Genomic DNA, 18,949 nt, shown 5'->3' on the forward strand with positions numbered 1-18,949 from the left:
TTGTGAGATATGAGCAGGGCCAGCCCCAGAAATTGCCAAGCAATTGACACGTCGTGTCTGTGGGTGCCACGGGTGCATCTCACGATAATTTTGATCAAATTATTGCATATTCTAACGTCTCCGCCAGGGTATGTTTTGGGGGCTTTAGGGGGTCTTGGCTGCTGGTCATTTTAATGCTGGGGGAGATGCGGCTTAGAGGCGTTGGTCCTGAAAGGGTCCCGTTGCCGCCCGTTGCCCTAGAACCGGTTCGGGAACAGAAACGGCTAGACCCCTGCGGCATGATCCGAGATATCTCGGGGAGGAAGATCCAGAACATCACTGGGTCAGGGGCCCAGGAATCATGAGGGGCAGATCCAAGGCCAGAGAGCTTGGATGGAACGTCCGTCGGCCTGGTTTCAAATCGCAATTTTTTTTTCTTCAGAGAGAGAAATCAATAGCACGGGGCAACCTGCACACCACTGGCTCACCATTTTGTCGTCAACACACGATCAAAGAACGAACTCCGTCAAAACTAGGCAAGTTATTGCCGAGAAACAAACATTGAACGCACCATATCAGAGAAAAATAAATGAAGGAAGTTCCGGTGTTGAAACTGATTTGTTGCTGGGAGGCATCGCGACAGAAATGGCTTTTTTCATGACTCAGGGTCCCCGACTCAAAGTCTCATTTATCAAAAATGTTCCAGGTTGTTTTCGACGTTAAACATCTCCCAGTGAGCCGGCCACGGCTCCATCTAGAGTTCCGGGCGTGGATGCGACTCCCGGGCAATCACGAGGAAACAAACAACTCGAGTGAGGACCGAATTTTCCGAGATCTATAATTGGGTCAAACGGAGCCGGACTCCTTAGAGGCCCGAGAAGTTGCTCGCTTTCTGGGTCTGGATGCATAGTGATATGATAGTAAGTGGCGGCGGTTTGTCATGCGCCGCCAGGCGTCCAGTGTCGACGAATGACGACACCATTTACCTGATCCAACTGACCATCACCAATAAGCTGCAGAGCTACGTCTGCATGTTCCTTACCCCGTCATCCTGGCACCGTACATGTCTAATACAGCCAGTTCGACGTTGCTACCTCAGTACAGAATGTCAATATGGACGAAGCCAGTGAGCCACACACAAGTCGCACCTTCCAGTGATCTGCTAGTGACGTGATGATTGCGCCTTGTCTCGATTCGCCCAAAATGGTCTCACCTCTTTAAAGGAAAGAGCTCTCCAATCCCCCTGGATCTGTCTTCTTACCTCTCCTTCTTGTTTGTCAAGACTTAGCGTTTCCTGGACTATGATCTGGACCTAATTGCCATTTTTGCCAAACAACCCCGGATCGGATCTCGAGTGAGTGACACATCAGTAATCGATACATCTCGAATCACATCATCCCCGCGAAAATGAAGCTTTCCAGCTCCCTTCTTGTGGCCCTCCTGGCCACTGAGGCCATGGGTACTTGGGCATCCAATGCTGGTAAGGCAGGCAATTCTCCTCGGTAGAGGTCTTCTTCCAATTCCAACGCAGGAAGCTGCCAACTGACCAATTCCCCCGATATCTAGCGTACAACAAGTGGGATGCGACCGAGCTCGATCGATGGTTGGCCGATCACAACATCCCACACCCCACACCCGCCGACCGAAAGGATCTCGAAAGGCTCGTGGCGGAAAACTGGAACCAGGTCGTCTCCCCATACCACGATTGGGATGCCGAAAAGCTCCAGACCTTCCTTGAATCCAAGGGCCAAGAGGTCGGGCAAGACACCAAGGCCAGCAAGGACACGCTCATCGACCGTGTCAAAGCTGCCTGGTACGAGACGGAGGACAATGCCCAGCAGGCGTGGACCAATGTTAAGGAGTGGATTTTTGACACCTGGTCGGATAGCCAGCTCAAGGCTTTCTGTGACAAGCATGATATCCCCGTTCCCCAGCCGCGACCCCGTGACGTCACTCTCGAGAAGATTCGCTCTCATTATGATACTGTTGCCCGGAAGGCTGGAGAAACTGCTGCGTATCCGGGTGATTGGCTCTATGAAACCTGGTCCGGTATGTGCCTATCATCCACCTTCAAGATCGAGGTTCCTAATAACCCTTGACAGCTTCCGACCTGAAGAAGTGGCTCGATGAGCATGGCATTTCGGTGCCTCAACCCGCTAACGCAAGTTGCAAGCTCCCCATTGGCGTCTGTCCCTCTGCTCTAACGCTTTTCCATGCAGCGCGACGAGCTGATCGCCGCCGTTCGACGCAACTCCCGACTCGTCTATCTTAAGCTGCGGGATGCCGCCTCCACCGCTTCCGAGGCTGCCAAGTCTGCTTTCTCCGATCTGTCCGACTCAATTCTCGACACCTGGTCCGAATCTCAGCTAAAGGAGTTCCTTGACGAGAATGGCATCGCCGGTTAGTATATATGCTCTTCACCGATCCCTCCTTGCATTGACGCTAACCCGATGACCTCTCGAAGTTCCCCAAGGTACTAAGACCAATGAACTCCGCGCTCTTATCCGCAAACACCGTGCCCAAGTCCTCGGCGAGGACGCCGCTGGTAAGCTCGGTGCTGCCACTTCTAGCGCCGGTAACGAGTTTGCCAAGGCCACCGATAGCGCTGCCCTGAAGTTACAAGATGCCTTTAATAAGGCTACCGAACTCTGGTCGCATAGTCGTCTCAAGGCCTTCCTCGATGCCCGTGGCATTGGCATCCCTCAGGGCTCGAATACTGACGAGGTCCGCGATCTCGTTCGCAAGCACGCTCACAGTGCCATTGGAGGTTGGACTTTTGATGACTGGTCATTGGAGAACCTTAAGTAAGAGCTCGTGCTCCTCCCCGCATTAGGTCGAACTGTGCGTGCGCTAACCAAATTCTCTAGGAAATATCTCCTTTCCAGCGGAGATGCGAAAGCCCAAGCAGCCGCTGAGAAGGCTACTGCAACCCGAAACGATCTCCTCACCGCCGCTCAGTCTGCTTACAGCTCGGCCTCCTCTGCAGGTGGTGATAAGTGGAGCTCTGCCACTAGCTACCTCGCCCAGGCTACCGCCGACGCCAAGCACAGAACCTTTGAGACCTGGAGCGAGAGCGAACTCAAGTCCTACCTTGATTCCTACGGCGTCGTACGTTTTTCCTGCCCCCCTTTTCGATATCGTTACCAATCTGAAGATGTGTGATGCGAAAGAGAGACTAACTTGCGCCAATGTAGTCTGTGCCTCAGGGATCTAAACCCGATGACCTCCGCGCCGAGGCTCGGAAACAGTTCACCTACTTCAAGTACGGCACCAGCAGCCCGGGCGGGACCATCCTCGAGCAGCTTAGTGAGAATTTCTGGTCTGCCTGGGACTGGGCCACCAAGCAGTTTGAAAAGGCTATTGAGGGAGCCGAGAAGAGGGTTCAGGGGCTTCGGCAGGAGTTGTAATTAGGTTGAAGTCATAAAAGGGTGGGCGATTGATATGGAGGAGGGAGTACCAAACAAAAGTGGTCTTTTTTGTTGGAGAGCTTGTATGGATTGGATTGTTGTTATGACGGGACATTTCTTTCTTCGGTGTAAATTGGAAATTCCGCATGTTATGAATGAATACGAAGATGGTTCAACTGAAGAATAAAGCTATTGATACTCGAAACCGCCGCAGACGGGTTTGAAGCTTGAAGCCCAGTTGAGCGCTGCCTCCACCACCATCTCAACCGAAAGCATTGGCCTGGGAAAACAAAGCAGATACAATATTATGACTCCAAGTAAGAATACAATAAAACAAAGCGCGGAGTACTGAAGAACAATATGCACAACGTAAAAAGGGAAGACATTCCGATCATCGTGTCGGAAACAGGGTATACAATCGGGTCCATCCAACCGCCAAAAGTTCAAAATTACCGCCCCATCGATGTCTGGTGCCGTCCAAGCCTTTCCGATTTCGTCCTTCCTTGCCTCTACTCGTCGTCGAGGAACCTTGTCGCAAGCTGGCCAAAGAAGGGGACCTCATATCTACACTGAAGTCAGCGCCCGTCTCACATGGCGGTATCAACCATTCTAAATGCATCCTGGGTAGCGCATCATACCTGTCTAAGGTGTCCGCATCTTGGTAAGCTCGTAGGGCCAGGAACCCGATCAAGGCCAAGTCGGCAAGGAAGAAGAGCCAGCTGAGGAAGGTGGACCAGGAGAAGACAAGGTGGAAGACAAGGATGGCAGTAAAGATTAAGCTCGATTGCCACGCGTGAAATCTACCGAGGCCATTAACACCGACGGACTATTCTCAGGATCGGTCTAGGCTCAACATACCTCACGTAGTCACTATTCCTCTCCGTTATCAAAAGGAATATCGCACCTAGCGGCGGAAACGCTAAATACGCAGCCGCAGCCTCGTAGTCCAGCCGGACACCCAAGCTCGTATCAAACTCGCTCACGCCTTCCCTGTATGCGTCCCCGGCGGGGTACGAGCCCGGTATTATGGGCTGCCAGCTCCGTTGCGGCTGGGGATGCTGGAGGGGCGGGGGGCTCGGGCGCTGGAAGGGGGAGAGGGATCGGCGGATGAAGTCGGTGGAGGTGCGGGGGGAGCGCTGTTCGTTTGGCGGGGAGAAGGAGGTGCGGCCTGTCTCGGGGGGAGACGACTGGTAGGGAGCGAAGTCCATGGTTGTCGATTGGTTGTCGATTTGATGCCTGGGGGTGGAGAGAGTTTGCGGTTTTGGATTCAACGGCGGGTGGAGGTGGAGGTGCTGCGCAGAGAGACGCGCACGCGAGGAGGGGAGGAAATGGAATAGAAAAATAGAAAACTAGAGCTGGATTCCCGGAATCTAGCACATTATGAATGAAAGTAGAAGAGTATCCCGATATCTTGAGCTACCTGGAATGCCTCTTGTTCGGTTGATGAGATGCCCGTTGGAGAAACCGCTGCTGCCTTTGTCGTCTTGGGATGGTTACGAGGCGGAGCTCCTGCAGGTCGATATGGATCTCATATGCCGCGTTTCGCTAGCGCGGATGAATGCGAGCGAATTGACACAGGGCAGGCAGAACCAGTTCCCCGAAGTGGCAGGACAGGTGAAATCGGGTGACATTACGTCAGCGCACGTGTCAGCTTTTCAAGTCAAGCTTAGAGAACTTGGAGAATATTCGAATATTCATAGTTTGTTCCCACATATCTCGAAACGTTTTATCGGAATCTTTTCTAGATGGGGGTTTAAAACTGCAGTTTAAATTAACACATCTTTTGTTTGCTATTATATCTCTCCCAGAGAAGCTTGCGCTTGTGGGACGGACAAGTCCACAGCTTTGGACTTGATATCTGATATGTTCAACTGTCTGCAGATGCCCACGGTCCTGATGAACGAGTTTAAATTTAGCTCATGTGACAAGCCGAGTGGGCTAACATCGAACAGGGGTTGGGTCACTGGCTGTTCCCAGCGTCACGGCACTTTCTTCGCACTCCCTCATGCGCTGTCGATGTGGACTGTCTGAAGGAATCCCGTCCCGCCTTTTACAGTGAGCAAACAGGAGCGCACGCAAGCTAGATTAGGAGAGACGCCCGTCGTACGGCATCCTAAGGAGGGATTGCACCTGATCTCAGTGACCCTTTTATAGCGATTGATGTTTGTGCAGCCGAGGACATGCCGGCCCGGCCTCGCCTAGCCCGGCGGTGAACCCAATGACAAGCAGTTTAAGGATGTTGATGGGATGGTGTTGGCTGGACTCTCCTCCATGTATGTTGGTCTCTGATGCAGATGACATGGCATCTCGCTTCCTACTTGTAGAACATAGTTGATGATACTTTGTGATGTCTCAGAACAGCAGACAGGGCGGATTCTCGAGCAAACCTCTGGTTACAGCTGGTGTCTGTACTACATCGTTGATGTCACTGGAGCAAATTTTCCAAGATCTCAAAGCTTGATGGTATCTCCGGATCATGTATCTAACAGAACCTCACAGTGCGAACGACGGCCAAAACGTGGTTTGTTCATAAAACTTAGACAGTGTCTGTAAGATTCTGCCCCAGGTTCCTTACAGTGTACAAGGAGTCCCTGTCCTCGATGTATTTTTGTATTTTTTAGCTCTCCCAAGACGTGACTCGGCTGCCAACCCCCGTCCCCAGCGCCTTCTTCCCTTCACCCCAGCCCAATCCATCACTGAACCCATTCGCCCAAAAAGGACCAGACCCTTATCATCCTCCTTGACCCCCATCGCCCATCACCGATCAATCCATCGCCACCACGCAAAAACCACATGGGTCTCACATTTCTCTTCATCTTCCCTTTACCCTAAATGTCAAACCACTCCTAAACCACTCTTCCCCTTTGAGCCCACGATTCCTGCCAAGATTACCACGACTCTCTCTTCCCGCCGCACCGAAACGGCGCCCCTCTATATCCAACGTCTAGCTCCACCTGTTTTCCTCACGACAACTTGTGCCCGACGGTTCGGTTGCTCTCAACCTCAACCGCGGCTGGCATCAGTGTCAGAGAGAAAAAAATCCAATCGCGCCTCCCCCCGCTAATTTTCCCAATTCCTTCCCTCCCTCCAAGCCATGCCCAACACGGCACCCCAATCGCCTCCCCCTTCGCAGAACCACTCGTCATGTCCAGAGGAGCCCACGACAGTCGCCACCTGGTCCCCAACCTCACCGCCTTGGCGCGGCTCACAGTCGCATGCCTCGACTGCCGTCCGTAACGAATCCTCCCGAGGCGAAAACGCCGTCGACCGTCATCAACCCTCCTCAACAGCCGCCGTCTCCTCCCTAACCGATTCCGCTACCGCTCCCCCCTCCGGCGTGGCGACCGACCGCAACGACTTCCCATCGCCTGCTACCTCGAGATCCGCCACCCTGTCTCCCGGCCCGCAGCCCGTCCAGGAGACTTCGGTTTCTACCCCCGATACGGCCCAGACGTCGGGCACCGATAATGCTATGGATTCGGTAAAGTACGCCGACGTCGGAGCTGATACCACGATGCTTGGCGGTAACTCGGAGTTTGATACCCGACACCATACAAGGCTCGAGCAGGGTCGGTCATCCCTCGTGACAGAGCCGGATCGTAGTCTGGACTTCAGGGAACTAGCTGCGCGTGCGGACGAATACTCGGCCACGTCCATGGGGCCCGATTACTCTAACTTGAGGGTATGTTTCGACCGATCGTCTGGATTCATGTCTGGTCCTATTGTCGGAGTTTTACTAACATGTACCCTTCACTCCGCAGGCGATTACAACATCCCCGTCGTCCCTCCTTCGGCCGGGAACCAGATTCCACGGAACTCAGCAGTCGGAGAGGCAGGTATATGACGTCTCGGTAGAAATTAAGCATGTCGATCTAAGGGAATCGTATCTCTGTGGGTACCTGCGCATTCAGGGTAGGTCGTTGTCCTCACGCTCTCTTTCCCATTCGGCATGATATCATCTGCTTCAGTCCTCTCGGCACAGTGACTAATTGAAATCCACGAACAGACCTTACCGAAGACCATCCGACCTTAACGACCTACTTCGAAGGCGAGATCATCGGCTCCAAATACACATTTATCACCAACCACGAGAGTTGGGGAGCTACCGACAGTGAGGACCTGAACCACTGGGCCAAGTTCAGCGCGTTCAGGCCGTACCAGCGCCAAGCGCGAAAGGGTCTCGTCTTCATCCGAGACCTCGCCCAGCAAGAAAATATATTCATGAGGTGGAAGGAGCAGTTTTTAGTACCGGATCATCGCGTTACCACTATTCGCGGGGCGAGCTTTGAGGGCTTCTATTATATCTGCTTCAACCAGGTCAAGGGCGAGATTAGCGGGATCTATTTCCATTCGAAGAGCGAGAGGTAAACTTAATTACCCCCACCCCAGCCCCTTTCCATCCGCATCTTCCTTTGTTGGGAGCAAATGCTAACGTGCAGTCTGTTCGTTTATAGGTTCCAACAACTTGAACTAAAGCATGTGGAAGATCGGGGTTGCTTCTGCGCCTTGGAATTCCGGTGATACCCATGTGGATATAGTTTGGTTTATGGCGTTCATCTTGCGCTCCTTTTTTTGTCCTTCTTTTCCTTCCCTTTAGGTGTCGACATGGAAGGTATTTGCGTTGGGGTAATTGTTTTTCTTTTGTTTTGGCCTGCGTGAGTTCGGCGATCGCTCAGTTGGAGAGAGAAACGGGGGAGGTATGATGCCAATTCTCGCAAAGGCTGGAGATGTATCGGACGGTATACTACACTCGGCAAAGGGATTCGGGATATAGGTACGGGATGACGCTTCACGACATGGGAAACAGCGAAGTTCCAGTTTTGCTCTTTTGTTTTCTTGCGGTTTATATCATTGTTTTACAGAGGCCTCACTTATACAGGAGGCGGTCAGGGAGAAGAGAGGCATTTGCATTGCCGGGGAACTATGAATTGCATCGGGACAGAAGAGAAGCATATCTCTGTCCTTTGTTTACCTTTACTTACCTGGACGACATCTTGTTTTCATAGCATTTGCGCGACAAGCGTGCGAATCTCCTCGTGTTTCTATAGCTCGACAGGAAAGATCACGGTATGATGTGTTGGCGACATTACAGTTAGGGCTACATCCTAGTTCATGGATAAGAGCAAGCTCCGCTTAAGTAGTTCTACACTGCCATTGCCTTGCGACGATCTTGCTTTTGTTTCTTTTGGTTCATGAAACTTTTTATCTATTTCACTGTGACTCGAACCTCGTAAAGTACATGCGTCGGAAGGGATTCAGCTCATTTGCTGTCGTGCCCTCTTCCTTTTGGATTTGGCGATTTGTCCAGGCCTCAAGGGCGTCTTTGCTTACATCGGAGTCGGGAATCCTTCGATATGCAATGAGTTTTCTTGACCCTGGTGGATGAGGCGGGTTAGGTTAGGGAAAGAAGATGAGAGGGAAAGGGATCACGGAGAAAGACGCCAACTCACATTTGTTGAATTCTTGACTGCACACCGCAACGACCTCAAAGCACGGGTGAGAAGGTATCTTGATCTCTTCAGCCTCGTCGTTGGCTGTGGGCATCCAGAAAGCGAGACGGCCGTTGTCAACGAGCGTAGCTGCCGAGAAGGCGAGGATGTCGTCCAGCATCGCGAGGAAGCTGTACGGTTTCTTGGGCGGGATATAATCCGGTAGACTTGCCACGAAACACGTGTGAGTGAAAGCATCATCGGGCATATGAGGGGAGAAAAAGAAGAATAGGGTGACAACTTACTGGGATCGCTCCTTGCCGGCTTCGACAGACCAAGGCATCTTCTCCGGATCCCTACATCCCAGCACCTTTAACCCTTCTCTCACGCCATAGGGAGGATCGCACACTATGCCGTCGAATATCCGCCTGTCGGGAGACACGCGAATCGGCGTGTTCGTTAAATCGGCGACGAACATTCCCCCAAGCAGGTACTCGATGCCATACTGCTTAAAGTTTCCCCTGACGCTCTTGGCTTTGCCCTGCCCGCGAATGGCGCGCCCATCAATATCGCTACCGAACGACAGCGCGCCAAAGTGCGAACACGCAATGGGGAAACTCCCCGTTCCTACGAAAGGGTCGTAAAACATTTTCCCGGGGGCGGCGAGGGCAATATTCGCCGTCACGAGGGCAAGTTCTGAGTCCATGGACGTCGTGCTAATATACCCCCTCTTCTTAAGGGTATAAACGCCCGCCAAATCCCTCGCCCCTCCCCCTACAAGACGTCCGAAATACAACCTCTCCGGTTCGGTAATCCCCAACACGGTACTCTTGCTCTTCCATTCCTCGAGCACGACGAATTCCTCGTCCGGGTTCCGCAGGACTATGGGGCCCTGGAAGGCGAGGAAGGCGAAGGAGTTGATGATGGCGACTTTGGCGGCGTGGGTGCGCGTTCCTTGGAAGGAGTCGAAGGTGAACTTGAAGGAGCAGGTTTGATATTCCGGGCGGAGGTGGTTTTTGGTGAGTTTGATTTGGTCTTGGAGGGCGGGGAGGGTGGTGGAGGAGGCCCAGTGCTCGTAGATAGCTTGGACGAGGATGGAGCGGTGGATTAGGCGCTTGGCGGCATCTTCTGAGGGGAGGGTGACGATGCAAAAGGGGGACTATTAATAGTGTTAGATACAAGTCAAGGAGAGGAATGGAGAAAGGAAGAGGTGAGAAGCGAGGCCGGCCCTATGTGAGGAGGGGTTCACGCAAAGATGCATCATGGGGGACCAGACGATACCTCGGGCCTGTATTCTTTGATTTTCAAGTCGATTCCTTCTATTACTGCCAGGGCCTCTATCTCAGGAACACGAAATGTCTCATGAGACTGTGTAAATCTAACGATGAAGTCCATGGTGATAACCCTTGCCTGCGTGAGAGGGGCGATGGCGGGCCAAGCAGGACAGGGCCGTGGGATTCAGATTAATCTCGGAGATGATCGAGATTTTTGCTGTCTTTCCTGCTTTAATTCATTCAAAGTCAATATTCCTGTTAAACTTGGGAAATTCCGAATCTTCGAAGGTGTTGTTGCGGAGGCGAGTTGGTTTTTGAAGTCGAGCTTGAGACTGAATTTTAGCATGAATTTTTGCCCACACCCTTTTTCACTCTTCAAAGCTTCATCCTTCTCTCGCACCAATTCCGCCATCGCCTCGATTCTCCCAATCGTCCATCAATCCCTCCACGTTTGGGTCTCTCCGTTCATTCACATTTCTCAGCGAGCCTCTAAACCTCTAAATTCCAACCATGTTTTCCTTTCCCACCCCTTCTGTCTACCAATCCTCAAAATGCTCCGTCACCTACGGCCAAATGTCCCACATCTCACCAACGAACACCACCACAGCCGCTAGTGCAACCACTGAAGACGAATCTCCTCGCCGGCCCGAAAAGGGCAAACCATGGACCGCGATTCTAGCGCAAGATTTTATTCACAGTATCGATCTCGTCCTCCCCGAGGAAAGCTATGAAATTTTGCAAAGCGACGTCCTGGGGAACTTGGTCCCTCCGCCGTCTTTCAGGGTGACGATGCCGTTGGCCAAGATTTTTGACCACGCTTTTTACTTGGATTATATCAAGTCCGGTATGGAGTTTCTTTTCACCTAGAAAAGGAAAAGAGAATAAATAGATGACACATGGGATATTGTGAGCGTCAAGGCCGAAGACTGACTGAGCAATATAGGCGATGTGTTAATGCTGTCAAAGGGCCAAGAACCCGTAGACAATCTCTTCACAATCCGCAATGGCACGTCTGAGTTCCTTACACGCCTCCCGAGAACTAATCTAGTCTAGCTAACATATTCGACACACAGGCAAGCTCACGATGTATCTCGACAGAGAAACATACGAAAGAGCCGGTCTAGTGGGCGAACCCCATGGAGTCAAGGGCAAGCGCGAGGGTAAACCTCGTTGGAGTAAGTCGAACAAGCCTTCCCACTCCCTCCTTTACTGTTACTTTTCTTTTTCCCGGTCCTTACGCGTTAAACTTCTAGTCGTGGAATACGATTTACTTTCCCCCTCCATGATCCACGGGAAGAAGGGCTTCGATAGACTCCTTTACGCGTGCAAAAATGTGTTTAGTGAGCCCATTCCATGGCTGTGCACCACGTCAAAATCAAAAGGTAGATAGTTGTCGATTCTGACGAGCTATGGCGTAAACTGACAGAGGAAAACATCTAGAAATGAAAATCGACTTCCTCAAAGCGTCCTCAGCAACAAAAGTGGCCATCCAGCCCTCTTCTTCACCTACACTCATCACAAGCTCGCCCTCCTTCGAGGGCCTCCTCCAAGAGCTCGCAAGCTGCGACAAGCTCGAGTTCGAAGAGACGGCGGCGGATCTGTACGAGTGGTTCTCCCTCGTCCGGCTTGACAGCCCGCGAGTCGAGTTCGGCGATGAGATAGACCCGTACCTTTCGCGGTATGAAGTACCTAGGTCTTCTGATGGGGCTCAGACGTGCAAGCTGCGGCGGGTAACGTGGAAAGGATTCATGTCGGCGACATGGGCGCGCACGGCACTAGCGGAGATTGTCGCGAGCCTCCCGTTCAAGTCGTGGCTGGTCTTCTCCGCGACGAGCTTTTCGAAGGGTACCACGGCCCGCGACAACGCTGAGTGCACCTTTTTTCGTCCCCCGAGCTCGGGAGGCCAGTATATTCTCTGGGAGGTGAGGCGCGATGTTTGAGGGTAGACGAATGACATCTGCATTTTGTATTTTTTTTTTTTTTTTTCCTCTTCTGTTGTGTTGTAGAACGGACTACTGCCTCGGCCGTACGTTTCGGCCCTCGGAAATGTCTTGGTCTGAAACCGCCCCTACAACGGCCTCTTCGACGAGCCTGCGCAACTCGGCCTGGCCTTCGGGGGTATCAAAATCATCACGACTCGCTAACTCTTCGATCCTCCTCCTAAACTCGGGGTCGACCTCGGCAGGGACATCCTCCGTAGCATCCATGGTCCCGACGGTCATTTTCAAGCCGGCAGGTAAAGGCGGGAGTGTTTCTCGCGCCCGCGCAACAGCTGCGGGTTCTCGCTCTGCTCCATCTTCCTTCGTGAGCAGGTATTCAGCAACGGCGGGAAAGTCACCCTCGGCCTCAATCTTCTGCCGTGCCGTGAGCCCTTCCGAACCCACAGCCTTGACGTCAGCACCGAGCTCTTCGACGAGCAGGCGGGCGGCCTCGACGGACTCGACTACGAAGAGGGCCGTCTCATCGTCTTCGTCGCGGAGGTTGACGTCGACTTGGAATTCTTGCACGAGTGCGCGGAGGAGATCGAGGTGGTTGTAGCTGGCGGCGGCGTGGACGAGGGAGTAGCCGTGTTCGTCTTGGGCGGAGGCGAGGGATGGGTTCGAGCGGAGGAGGGGGAGGAGTTCGGGGCTGTTGTCTGCAGCGAGGAGATAGGGATTGGGAGACATGGTAGCGAATGAATCAATTGCGTGATTGAGAGACGTCTGTTTGGTGAATTGGGAGGGTTGATGATAGAATATGTTTGAGGCTTCTGTGACGCAACTTTTTTTTTCTCTCTTTTCACAGCTTCCATGCAATAGCGGGGTGATGCGGGGTACAATTGCTCAGTATTAGTGTACTTGTCGACTTTGCTTTGGTCGACACAGTGGCTGGGCAATGATCATTAATATTCACAAGCAACGCAGAACATTTCAAGATGTCGAGATTCAGGATATCCAAGTAGAGCCGACAGAGATCGAGCCTGACTCTAAGGTTTAAAACCCAAGGTCTTGGAATTGTTGTGTGGTGAACCTGAGGCTGAAGGCGGTGGTTTCTTGAACTCCTCGACACGAGGCATTATGCATCTGAATTCCCGCTCGACGAACACGAAATGTGTTTTTGTGCTCTATCATTTCTTTGATAGCTTTGCCCTGGCCTTCGTCTACTTCGAAAAGTGTACATCCTCTCTTTGATGGGCAAGATGGGCCGCAGAGCTGGAACTTCCCCGGTAAAGCTCTGCCCCTCATCGATCACCCATCGTGCCTGCCACCATGAAAGAGCTTCCAAAGCGGGGTCGTAAAATTCCAGAGCCTGCAGGCGCCACCCAGTCCGGCATGAAACGCTGATTTGTCTTGTCTGAATAGGGCTGAGAAACAGGTCGCCCACCAACTGACGTTACCGACCCCACTAAAACATTTGATCAACAATGAGTTGATATTCCTGGCATTCCTGCCCCGCGTCTACATCTTCAAAAGTAAATAAGACATCAATTGATCATCAACGAAACCAACACGCTCTTTGTCGACGCCTCCCTTTGTTCCTTTCCTATAAAACCCCGTGTCTGATCACATCTGGTTGCCTGCGTCGACTCAGCCTGTCCCCTGTCCCGAAATTAGGCTCTTTCGCCGTCTGACTCCATCGCCTCAACCGTGCGGCGCAGCCTGCGATTATCTGACTCACCTAGACTAGACCCTAGTACCAAGCCTCATCAACCCGCCCTAGTCGAAGAGCGCGACGGGCAACCGCATGACTTCTCAGGCTCCTTTCAAGACCTGCCAGAAATTAAAGTAGGCCCTTGTACGACCTGAGATAGCATCGGGGCTCCCCCCTCTTGGCTATATATGTCCTTGAATGGGCCAACTCAAATCGTTCTGACAAGCTTCACCATCCCAACCCACCCCCGAAGCGAAGAGCTCCAAGAAGAGCTCCTGCCACTACCTTCAGAACACTCCCAATCGAAAGAAGATCTCGGCAGTTCACAATCCCACAATGGCCGCTGCCACTACCACCACAGCCGCCAAGGCGCCTTTTATCCCCCAAGATGTCTCCGAAGTAGCCACCATGGTCAAAGGCCTAGAGGCCGGCAGGAAAAGCGGTGGCGACAAGAAGCACTTCAAGGTCAAGAAGAACACATTCGACGTGGTCGGTTCCTCCGACGGGATCCAGGTAGACTCGTGGAAGTTTTCCGATTGGGACTACAAGCGTCGGGACCTACCCACCTATGCCCGCGGCCTCTTCACCACTAGGAACCGCCGCAACGAGCCCCAGATTGCTGTGCGAGGTTATGACAAGTTTTTCAACATCAGCGAGGTCCACGAGACCGAATGGAAGAACATTATCGAGCAGACAAGGGGACCCTACGAGCTCACACTAAAAGAGAACGGCTGCATCATCTTCATCTCCGGGCTCGAGGATGGCACATTACTCGTTTGCAGCAAGCACTCAACCGGAGAGCGAGGAGACGTTGACGTGAGCCACGCCAAGGCCGGAGAGCAGCACATCGAGAAGCAACTTGCCGCTATTGGAAAGACGAAGGCCGATCTCGCCGCCGAGCTTTATCGTCGAAACGTCACCGCCGTCGCCGAGCTTTGCGACGATTCTTTCGAGGAGCACATCTTAGCGTATGGCGAGGACAAGGCGGGACTGTACCTCCACGGCGTCAACTTGAATCTCCCTTCCTTTGCCACGTACCCTAGTCAGTTAGTGCAGGAGTTTGCCGACGCCTGGGCATTCCGAAAAGTAGGACTGATTGTCATGGATGATATCAACGAGGTGAAAGAGTTTCTTGAAAAGGCTGCCGAAACGGGCGCTCACGATGGCCGCGACGTGGAGGGTTTCGTCATCCGGTGCCAGCGATCGTACAACCCCGATTCCGTGCCTTACCAGGATTTCTTCTTCAAGTTCAAGTTCGAGGAGCCATATCTCATGTACCGCCAGTGGCGAGAGTGCACAAAGGCCTTGATCTCGGGCAAGCCTCCCAAGTTCAAGAAGCACCAGAAGATTACCGAGGAGTATCTTCTCTACGCCCGGAAACGACTCGCAGCCGATCCGAAGCTTGCGAAACAGTACATGAAGAACCACGGCATCATCACCCTCCGGGACGACTTTTTAGAATTCAAGCATATCAAGGGAGCGGATGCCGCCAACATCGAGAACCTGGCTGGTGAAGCCTTGCCCTCAACAGAGGTCGACAAGGATGTTATCCTCGTCCCCATCGCGACCATTGGTTGCGGCAAAACAACTATTGCCCAGGCACTCGCGCACCTGTTCGACTGGGGCCACATACAAAACGACAACCTTACCGGCAAGGGGAAGAAGCCCCCTCGCTTCACGAGGATGTGTCTCGAGCAGTTGACGATCCACCCCGCCGTGATTGCCGACAGGAATAACGCTGCGAAGCACGAACGAAGGCAGATCATTACGGATGTCAAGCTTCAGCATAGCGGGGCGAAGCTGGTGGCGCTGCACTTTGTGCACGACCCGGAGCAACTCGACAACCTCCGCGAGGTCACCCGGGCGAGAGTTCTGGAGCGCGGAGATAACCACCAAACCATCCATGCTGCGACGGAGCCGACCAAGTACCTCCATATCATGGAAGGCTTCATTGACAGGTTCGAGCCGTGCAACCCCTTCTCGCCGCCGGATGATGGCTTCGACCATGTCATCGACCTAGATCCGGTGGCCGGTAGTCGCGTGAATCTCGAGACGGTGGTCACGCAACTCCATCAGTGGTATCCCAACCTCGTTCGAGAGCTCCCTAGCGCCGAGAAGCTGGATGAAGCCATCGAATTCGCCATGGGGTACAAGCCCGAAATCAAGCACACGATCCCCGACCGAGGAGGGAAGAATAAGCGGGGCCAGCAGCAGCAGCAGCAGCAAGAAAAGAAGAAGCCTCTCGAGTACATGGCCGTACACGTCTCGGCCAGGGACGTCAATGACATTTTGGAGAAGGCATTCGCGGACAAGGATCGTGACACTACGCGGTTCTACATGCAGCTGAAGCAGACTCGACGAGTTCAGCCCAAGTTCCACGTGACGTTGATGCACCGAGCTTCTTCGAAGGAGAACCCCGAGCTTTGGAAGAAGTACAATGATCTCTACGAAGAGGCAGCGAAGGCCGGTAATGCGGAGGGCAAGCTCGGGGACTGCGATGTCATGCTTGAGCGGGTAAGTCTAGATACCCCAGTTCCATCTTCCACACGCACAGCTCTGAACTAACCCTTCCGGAATGCAGATTGTCTTTGACGACCGCATCATGGCCCTTGTCGTCCGCCTCGTCAACAACGAGTGGAAGTGCATCAACAAGGTTGCGCACATCACCGTCGGCACGAGGGACTCCACCGTCAAGCCCAAGGAGAGCAACGACCTGCTCGAGAAGTGGCTCGAGAACGGTGTCGGCGACAAGGTACACGACGTTGTGCTCGAGGATAAGCCTACGCTGAAGGGATTTGTTGGAGGCGTGGCCAACTTTTTCAAGCGCTAGGGGAAGCGTGGGAGAAGATTTGGACGGGCTCGGTGTGGTTAGTCAATGGAGAGTGGATGATGTGTTTGGAATTCGAAAAGGTGTTTTCGGGGCGGGTTTTATGCTGCATAGAATTGCATACTTATACCACCTCTTTAGTTAGAATCTGTATTATACCATGAAATGACTCTTGAGACGATTTCGCTCTGATGAAGGTCAGGCTTCCTGTGGTGGGTTTATTCAGGAATGAGAAGAGGAACGTATAACGTGCGAAACACAGTGTAAAATTCCGGGAATGGCTCTCTCTAGAACTCGGATGTGCACGGATCATCTTACCACTTTCGACTTCCCTTTGCGAGCTCCAAACTTTTTTCCTTGGACAGACGATCTCGAATTGGAATCGGCATCTTCCTCTCCAGACGGGTCCTCACGAACACTTGTGCGGCGCAACCCAATTCTCGCCAACGCCGCAGTTTCAGCCAGCGGACCCAATTGCAAACCCCACAACTCGTCTCCTGCACCCAGCGAACAGGTACACCCGACACAATGCCTCCCCGGATACCACGCCAGGCCTTCGCTCGGCTCTGCCCCCTCGCCCACGAAACCCGCACCCTCCTCCTCACGCGCGCCCTCTCAACGACCTCAGCACCGCAAGCCACCGTAGCAGCGTCGTCTGCCTCCTCGCGGCTCCCTGCCGACTACGTCCCCACGACCCAGCCCCCGAGCGCCCGCCGCCCCGAAAAGCGCCAAGCCCAGCTCATCCGCTCCTACACGTCCCTCCTGCGCTCGACGCCCCTCATCCTCTTCCTCCAGCACAATAACCTTACGGCCATAGAATGGATGGCCGTCCGCCGCGAGCTCAAAGTCGCCCTCGAGGCCGTGGGGCCCGTTGCCGTGGGCAGTGAATCCGTGGATTTGGCGCCGTATATCAAGCTGGAGGTTCTCAGGGCGAGGATGTTCAACCAGGCGCTCAAGATTACGGAATTCTTCGACGCCGAGAAGGCGGCTGGGGATCCCGCCACGGCTAGGACGGATAAGCATGGCCCCTTGGTCCACGACCTCTCCCTCGCCGCCTACGAATCCGTCAAACGCGCCGAAAAGGAAGGCAAAACCTCGGATCCGGACTCCGTTTACGCCCAGCTGAGCCCCCTCATGACGGGCCCCGTAGCGGCCCTCGTCTTCCCCGCCGTGTCCCCCGCTCACCTCGCGGCTGCCCTGACCGTTCTCGCCCCGAGCGCGCCGCAGTTCCCTGCTCCCAGCAGGAAGAAGGCCCCCGGATATCATGATCCCGTCGTGCAGGGTGCGTTGGCGAAGATTCTCCTCGTGGGCGGACGTGTGGAGGGCAAGATCTTTGATGTGGATGGCGTGAAGTGGGTCGGTGGTATCGAGGGCGGTTTGGATGGGTTGAGGGCCCAGTTGGTGGCTATGTTGCAGGGTGTTGGGTTGGGTGTTACGAGTGCTTTGGAGAGTGGGTCGAAGAATTTGTGGCTTGCGCTTGAGGGGAGGAAGATGCAGTTGGAGGAGGGTGAGAAGAAGCAGGAATAAGGATGAGGAGGTTGAGAGAGGCTTAATGTGTTTGATATGGGGTGTGAGAGACCTGGGGGCTTTTCGGGGTCCCCTTCTTGTGTAAGATATCAATATTTGTATGCATATATGTGTACCATCTTGATCTCCTTGGTTGTTAAAGAGAAAAGAAACAATAGAAAAGCTCGCTTTACAATGGAATGCAACATGTACTTTGAAATCTCCCTCAAGGGCTTCCGGTCTATAATTACGAGTGAGGTTCTGTAGTTAGTAGATAAGAGGAAACATGGAACAAGATGGGAGAGCAGAGATGGGATATGAGTCTGACTCTATCTGTGGCCTCAACCCTTGTAGTATATCGTGCGTCAACGTTAATCTTTCCTAAAACCCCAGAGAAAAAAAAGATATACTAAAACATTGAAAATACAGAGAAATCCATCTTGTGGACTGGTGATGTAAAACGAAAAGGGGGAAAAATAAAAATAAAAATAAAAATAAAAAACGTCAAAAAAGCTCGGCTCCGGGATCGAAGCGTACGAAAACTATCCGGGGTTGTTTTCTAGCCTTTTGAGTCGCTGGTCTTGGCCCGCCAGACCATCATGAGTGCAGGCTCACTTGAACAACTCGGCTGGTAGATTCGCTCGTTATCCTCATATATAAAGCTATAGTTAGGTCCGGGGCTTGTGATGGAAGGAGAGAGGGAGCTCTGGGAAGGTTCCTTCCCTTGACCCCAAACATCACCGGACGCACTCGTATTGACCTATCCTCACGCTCGCGAAAAGCTCAAACAAGTCCGTCTTCGGTTTCAGCCAAGGAACCTAACCATTTCTCTGCTCACCAGAAGTGTACGGAAAAGAAACTACTTCTCAAAGTCGAATAGTCATACAATTGTCTATA

The 18,949-nt window shown here is 53.0% G+C and overlaps 6 protein-coding genes and 2 pseudogenes across 6 annotated transcripts; 5 read left to right on the forward strand and 3 right to left on the reverse strand.

Moving 5' to 3' along the window:
- Positions 1-1,386: 1,386 nt before the first annotated feature.
- On the forward strand, positions 1,387-3,386 carry SAPIO_CDS0015 (uncharacterized protein; the record flags this gene model as incomplete). Its single annotated transcript, XM_016782905.1, has 7 exons — positions 1,387-1,459; positions 1,546-2,028; positions 2,082-2,122; positions 2,199-2,379; positions 2,444-2,783; positions 2,847-3,087; positions 3,174-3,386. 7 exons carry the CDS (start codon positions 1,387-1,389, stop codon positions 3,384-3,386), a joined length of 1,572 nt encoding a protein of 523 aa, XP_016646538.1.
- Positions 3,387-3,895: 509 nt separating this feature from the next.
- SAPIO_CDS0016 (uncharacterized protein) lies at positions 3,896-4,594 on the reverse strand (the record flags this gene model as incomplete). The annotated part of the gene is made up of 3 exons (XM_016782906.1): positions 3,896-3,950; positions 4,025-4,186; positions 4,245-4,594. The coding sequence occupies 3 exons, from the start codon at positions 4,592-4,594 to the stop codon at positions 3,896-3,898; spliced, it is 567 nt and encodes a 188-aa protein (XP_016646539.1).
- Positions 4,595-6,480: 1,886 nt separating this feature from the next.
- Positions 6,481-7,754, forward strand: SAPIO_CDS0017 (Vesicle-mediated transporter vid24; the record flags this gene model as incomplete). Its single annotated transcript, XM_016782907.1, has 3 exons — positions 6,481-7,068; positions 7,148-7,298; positions 7,393-7,754. 3 exons carry the CDS (start codon positions 6,481-6,483, stop codon positions 7,752-7,754), a joined length of 1,101 nt encoding a protein of 366 aa, XP_016646540.1.
- Positions 7,755-8,597: 843 nt separating this feature from the next.
- On the reverse strand, positions 8,598-10,210 carry SAPIO_CDS0018 (uncharacterized protein; the record flags this gene model as incomplete). The annotated part of the gene is made up of 4 exons (XM_016782908.1): positions 8,598-8,761; positions 8,837-9,042; positions 9,121-9,974; positions 10,142-10,210. 4 exons carry the CDS (start codon positions 10,208-10,210, stop codon positions 8,598-8,600), a joined length of 1,293 nt encoding a protein of 430 aa, XP_016646541.1.
- A 389-nt stretch (positions 10,211-10,599) lies between these two features.
- SAPIO_CDS0019 (uncharacterized protein) lies at positions 10,600-12,029 on the forward strand (the record flags this gene model as incomplete). The annotated part of the gene is made up of 3 exons (XM_016782909.1): positions 10,600-10,933; positions 11,163-11,264; positions 11,530-12,029. 3 exons carry the CDS (start codon positions 10,600-10,602, stop codon positions 12,027-12,029), a joined length of 936 nt encoding a protein of 311 aa, XP_016646542.1.
- Positions 12,030-12,101: 72 nt separating this feature from the next.
- On the reverse strand, positions 12,102-12,755 carry SAPIO_CDS0020 (annotated as a pseudogene; the record flags this gene model as incomplete).
- Positions 12,756-14,055: 1,300 nt separating this feature from the next.
- Positions 14,056-16,549, forward strand: SAPIO_CDS0021 (tRNA ligase 1; the record flags this gene model as incomplete). Its single annotated transcript, XM_016782910.1, has 2 exons — positions 14,056-16,233; positions 16,301-16,549. The coding sequence occupies 2 exons, from the start codon at positions 14,056-14,058 to the stop codon at positions 16,547-16,549; spliced, it is 2,427 nt and encodes an 808-aa protein (XP_016646543.1).
- A 525-nt stretch (positions 16,550-17,074) lies between these two features.
- On the forward strand, positions 17,075-18,073 carry SAPIO_CDS0022 (annotated as a pseudogene; the record flags this gene model as incomplete).
- Positions 18,074-18,949: the final 876 nt, after the last annotated feature.

Source organism: Scedosporium apiospermum (genome assembly GCF_000732125.1).
Source record: "Scedosporium apiospermum strain IHEM 14462 chromosome Unknown SEQ_SAPIO_0011, whole genome shotgun sequence".
NCBI lineage: Eukaryota > Fungi > Ascomycota > Sordariomycetes > Microascales > Microascaceae > Scedosporium > Scedosporium apiospermum.